This window comes from Macrobrachium nipponense, chromosome 12 (assembly GCF_015104395.2).
Source record: "Macrobrachium nipponense isolate FS-2020 chromosome 12, ASM1510439v2, whole genome shotgun sequence".
NCBI classification, from domain to species: domain Eukaryota; kingdom Metazoa; phylum Arthropoda; class Malacostraca; order Decapoda; family Palaemonidae; genus Macrobrachium; species Macrobrachium nipponense.
Genome location: NC_087205.1, coordinates 74,606,676 through 74,612,233, shown reverse-complemented (window position 1 = coordinate 74,612,233; position 5,558 = coordinate 74,606,676). Strand labels below are relative to the sequence as shown.

Sequence of the window (5,558 nt, the reverse complement as noted above, 5' to 3'; positions counted from 1 at the left end):
GGTTTTTTTAAGGATTACACTTTTACTGTAGTTTTTAGTTTTAAGAATTAAACGGCTAGTTTAACAAATATGAAGATTAAAGCAACTTGGTTTTCATTTCCGTGATACACGGCCATCTCCTGTAATTAGTAAATAGCAGTCGAGTCACACAAAACTCGGAATGAACACGAATGAAGTATTGGAAGATTTTTAACGACGGGCATTTCCGGTGTCGGATGATTATTTTTGCAACGGTAGTCCAGGATGTTCGGTACCGAAATCAATAATCAGCAAATATATACTATGTAAACTTCACAGTTAGACTTCCTGAGCGTAAATTTTGAAGCACTGCTGATTTGCCTAATTCAATCGAAGGTTTAAATGACACTGACCACCTATGCCTTCTCATATATACGATTGATTATTTGCGGTGTTCGCCCTGGCCTCCTTAATCGCAGATGTTTTGATAATCAGTAACCAACTTCCATGAAGTTAATGGGAATCCAGGTACTTTACCCGGTGAACCGTTCATGTAAATAGGGTTATTCAGGCAGGATACATTAGTCTAACTTCGGCCGAGCGTTAGCGACGATGCGTCGTAACTTCGATTTTAGCCGATTTCCTGAGGGACGACGCGACTTTCACGCCGAAAAGCTGGTCTGGAAAATGACGGGGGCTCAGGAATATAAAGTAAAGGATCAGGAGAGCTGTGAGATAACTGACAGTCCTCGAAGTGTATTAGCTTCTTTTCATATGGATTGGTGAGGTGAAAGAGGGTGAAAGTTATGGGAGATGGTGGGTAAGATAATAATTATTTGCCATTTATTCTGTATTCCTTATTATCATTATCATATGCAGTAAAGTGACTGCCAATCTTAAGACTTTCAGGGGGCTGGCCAGATGCCTTGTTCGGAACTGAGGTGTGAATAGCAAGAAAACGTTAAAGAATGAGGATAGTCGGGATGGAAGAGGTCAAGGTGAAGCGGTGCAAAACAAACAGCATTGAGTAATGCAACATAGGGCCGGAGGGATTAACCTCTCCCACAGATTTGCAGGCGATCAGAAATTTTTTAGCAACCCAAGGTTAACGAGAGAGAGAGAGAGAGAGAGAGAGAGAGAGAGAGAGAGAGAGAGAGAGAGAGAGAAGGGGGCAAATGCAATTGTTGGAAGGATAAAAGTAAGTCTCGGTTCAAATTTCGACTGTTTTCATCAGATATAACTTCAGTGCTTGGTTTCAATTACAATGCCTTCCGCTCTTTGTTGTAATCAGGTACACCTGAAGTTCTGCGTTGTAACTAGTTTCATCTTCAACGCTTTGTTGTATCAAAGATATAATGTGGAGCTTTTATTTAATGATCCATATACGCTAAACTTTGAGTCATAAATATTTTCTGTTTTTTTTTTTAAATTTATATATCAGCATTGCTTCGTTTTATCATAGATATACCTACGGCAAAAAATTTCTGAGCCTCGTTTCAATAATATACATTATTCTCCATGGATACTAAACAGCAGTATCTCATGTAAACTTACGTTCATTTAATACAGCTCCCTCATTTTTATATAGTAAAATATTTGTTGATTACTGACTCAGTTACAAATCATCACGCACTATCCATATAACAGAAATCATCGGACACAGAAAATTCACGACTTATTAGAAATTCTTTAATACAATTCATCCTTGCACCACATTATAGTATGCCTTATGGCGGGTTTATCGTTTACTAAATATTTCATTTAACACTTAAAAGAATTATATCAATATATATATATATATATATATATATATATACATATATATATAATATATATATATATATATATATATATACTAATTAGTAAGACTTTCGCTTCTAGGAAGTTTAAGTTTTAAATAAACAGGGACAGCGTGAAAACCGAAAATCATGCAAACATAAGTATATATATATATATATATATATATATATATATATATATATATGTGTGTGTGTGTATATATATACATATATATATATATATATATATATATATGTATATGTATATTATATGATATATAAAAAAGCCAAACCAAAGCGTGTTACAATGGCACATTGACAGGAAAGGTTCCGTTATGACTAATGGAAACTGCTGTTTGGTTGGATTCGCCACATCCAGCTGGGTTGTCCCCTCCGTGGGTGGACGTCGGTAAGTGCAAATACGAAAAAGCGCTTTGTAGCTACGCCGGAACTGTTTTATGTTACGGAAATGTCATGCCGGATGCGTTACTCCTTGTCAGGGCAGGTGTGTTGGCTAGGCAGGTGTTTTATCTTTATGTGATTCCGTTTCTCTTTTCGCTTCGTATTTTCTGTTGTTGCACTCTCTCTCTCTCTCCTCTCTCTCTCTCTCTCTCTCTCTCTCTCTCTGCCAATTGCATATCATAAGACGCCATTTGAATAATAATACATTTCCTAGAAAAAATAGCACAATATGGGACTTATAATTTGTACGTTTGTGATCTAGTAACCTCCAACTGAGAGGATGGGACTAAATCTATTTACATTCCGGTGGGAGGTATGAAATGTTATGTTTACATATATATATATATATATATATATATATATATATATATATATATATATATATATGTAGGTAATGCCACGGAAAAAAAGGAAAAAACAAAAAAAAAAAAAAAAAACGAACTGCCGAGATCTTTCGGTCTTAACGACCCTTTACTATAAGCAAAGACTATTGTAAACGGTCGTTAAGATCGAAAGATTTACGCAGTTCTCGTTTTTTTCATTTTCCTCCGTGGCATTACCTCTCTTTATATATTAATATATATACCATTTTAGTATATATTTTGGGATCAAGTTCATTCATAATTATGATAATATATAGATATATATATATATATATATATAATATAATAGAACCATATTATTACATATATATTTATATTTATTGACATATAATTTTACATATAAATATATACGTATATGTTATATTTATAATAAATAAACAACATATATATATATATAATATATATATATATATATATATACTATATATATATATATATATATATATATATATATAATACATACATATATCTCAACGTGTCTTAAAATTATAAGCATGAGTCTTAAAACTTCGGTTTTCATGCAAACATTTATTCTTTTCAATATAAAAGGCATTATTACTTTCTTGCGATGAGAGAGAGAGAGAGAGAGAGAGAGAGAGAGAGTTGCTGTTTCAGTGGCTGCTGCTGCTGCAATGTTTAATGATGATTGCCCTGTACCCAGAGTATATGAAGCTTGCAGGGCCGTGAAGAAAGGCTCTCCCCCTCCTCAGCACTTCACCGCTACGTAATGAACCCTTAGGGCTAAGGACCCCCGCCATGGATATGCTGTGGATGCGTTGTTTTCAGAATTTTGCTTCGACGCCGTTTTAACTCTAATCATATTCACGCTGAAAGCATCCCGTTCATTCATATTTTGACGTGATTATTTACCGCGTCAGGAAATTTTGCCCCAAATCTCCTTCGTTTCTCGTCCATTCCAAAAGGTAGATATAATGTATATACGTATATTGCACATATAATGTATATTTATATATAAATAAATGTATATATAACTCTTAGTTCTGATGTTACACGATGGTTTAAAAATATCTACCTTTTATAAATTATCTGACACGGTATATAATCATGTCATAAAATGCTCAAATAAACACACACGCATACACACACACACACACACACACACACACACACATATATATATATATATATATATATATATATATATATATATATATACATACACACACACACACACACACACACACACATATATATATATATATATATATATATATATATATATATATATATATACATATCCAAAAGTACGTGATAATATGAGATTGCAACATTGTATTTTGCTATGATATAAATTACTTATCATAAAAGATGATTGCGGCAAGGAAATGTCAACGCTTTGCACAGTATACAAGTGAAAACATGCTTGTGCAATAAAAGATGATAATCGATGGAATGTGGATATAAAACAAATTAATGATGAAAGCAACGGGGAATCTTGCTTCAATCATAAACATCATAGGGCTTCGAGTCCATGAAGACAGTTAATTTCTGTCTCTCAGAGTTTTCTTTGAATCCGTCTGTCTGACTGATTATGTCTTTCGTCTCTGTCTGCAGGACTGCTTATTTGCCTTTTTTTTGTGTGTGTATGTTTATGCTGATTCTTTTCTATTTCTGTTGTGTGATTTGTTGCCTCTGAATTTGTCACTTTGATTGTTTACGTGTCTGTTTTTCGTTATCGTTTCTCTCTCTCTCTCTCTCTCTCTCTCTCTCTCTCTCTCTCTCTCTCTCTCTCTCTGTATTTTTGTAATGTTTCTCTATGTCTGTCGGTCTGGTTATCTGAATTTTTGAAGACATGCGTAACTCTCTTTGTCTCTGTCTCTGTCTCTTTCTCTCTCTCTCTCTCTTAGTTTTTTTTCTGAAGACAGTTCTTTCACCCTATCTCTGTCTAATTCTTTATCTCTGAATATATCTCCGTCCGTCTCTGAAGATCTCTCTCTCTCTCTCTCTCTCTCCCACACACACACATACAAACATCCTAAGCGATATTTTATGATCTGGGCTTGTTTGATGAGAAGCAATACTTCCCTCCCTTCTTGTGAAATGAAAATTCTATCTCGGAAAATTCAGGGACTATAATATTTCTTCCCGAAAGTCAAGAGGCTCGAAAATCATGGTGGGAGGACATATTTCACTTTCTCTTTATTTTCAGACAATATTTATGATGCCCGATCGACAGACAGCTATAAATATCACTCAATGAATGGCGGAAGGGTTGATATACGTGAAAAAGTCATGGTATAGAAAAAGATATCAGAATATTGTCGACGCCGGAATTAAGAACCAAGATGTGTCTGCAGTGAAATACTATCGATTCTTCAATCTCAGGAATATGAGTTTCATGACGCACATTAACCTACTATTTTCGACTGAATATACAAATATGCTATATATATATGTGTGTGTATGTACGTGTATATATATATATATATATATATATATATATATATATATCTATATATATATATATATATATATATATATATATATATATATATATGCATGCAATTATTTCTTCAAATGCACAAGGGAAATTAGGTAGGTTGCTTTATTATGTACGTGTACAAAACCATGTTCAAGAGCACGCATGTATTTGTATTACATTTGTACATTCTAGACATAAAAAAATACGAAAAATACGACGATAACGTTCAAATGAATAAATGAAAAACTCAGTTCAGTGACATATCGAAAATTCCACGACGCCAATATGTCATTTTATGTTAACGAAATGCTCTGCTATCCACCTCATCGTAGAACTAAATGCGATGATTATACCATCTGATATTTTCCGAGGGACGAAAGAGGAACAGGATATATGAGATGAAACGAAGGAATGAGAAAAGAGAGAGGAAGAAAAACTCCAACCGAAAAGGTGATTTAGTGTCCTACGCGTTCGGGGTTTTTATATTCCCCATAGATCGGCACAACTTACATATATACAAGCATCTCTCTCTCT

General features: G+C 33.9%; 1 protein-coding gene across 1 annotated transcript in view; it reads left to right on the top strand.

Moving 5' to 3' along the window:
- The first annotated feature begins 570 nt into the window (after window positions 1–570).
- The window catches only part of LOC135224841 (prostatic spermine-binding protein-like), a 37,532-nt gene continuing 32,544 nt past the window's right edge, over window positions 571–5,558 (top strand). The window contains exon 1 of the mRNA XM_064264163.1: window positions 571–740. Coding sequence (XP_064120233.1) covers window positions 571–740 — 170 coding nt within the window. The remainder of the gene's footprint in view (window positions 741–5,558) is intronic.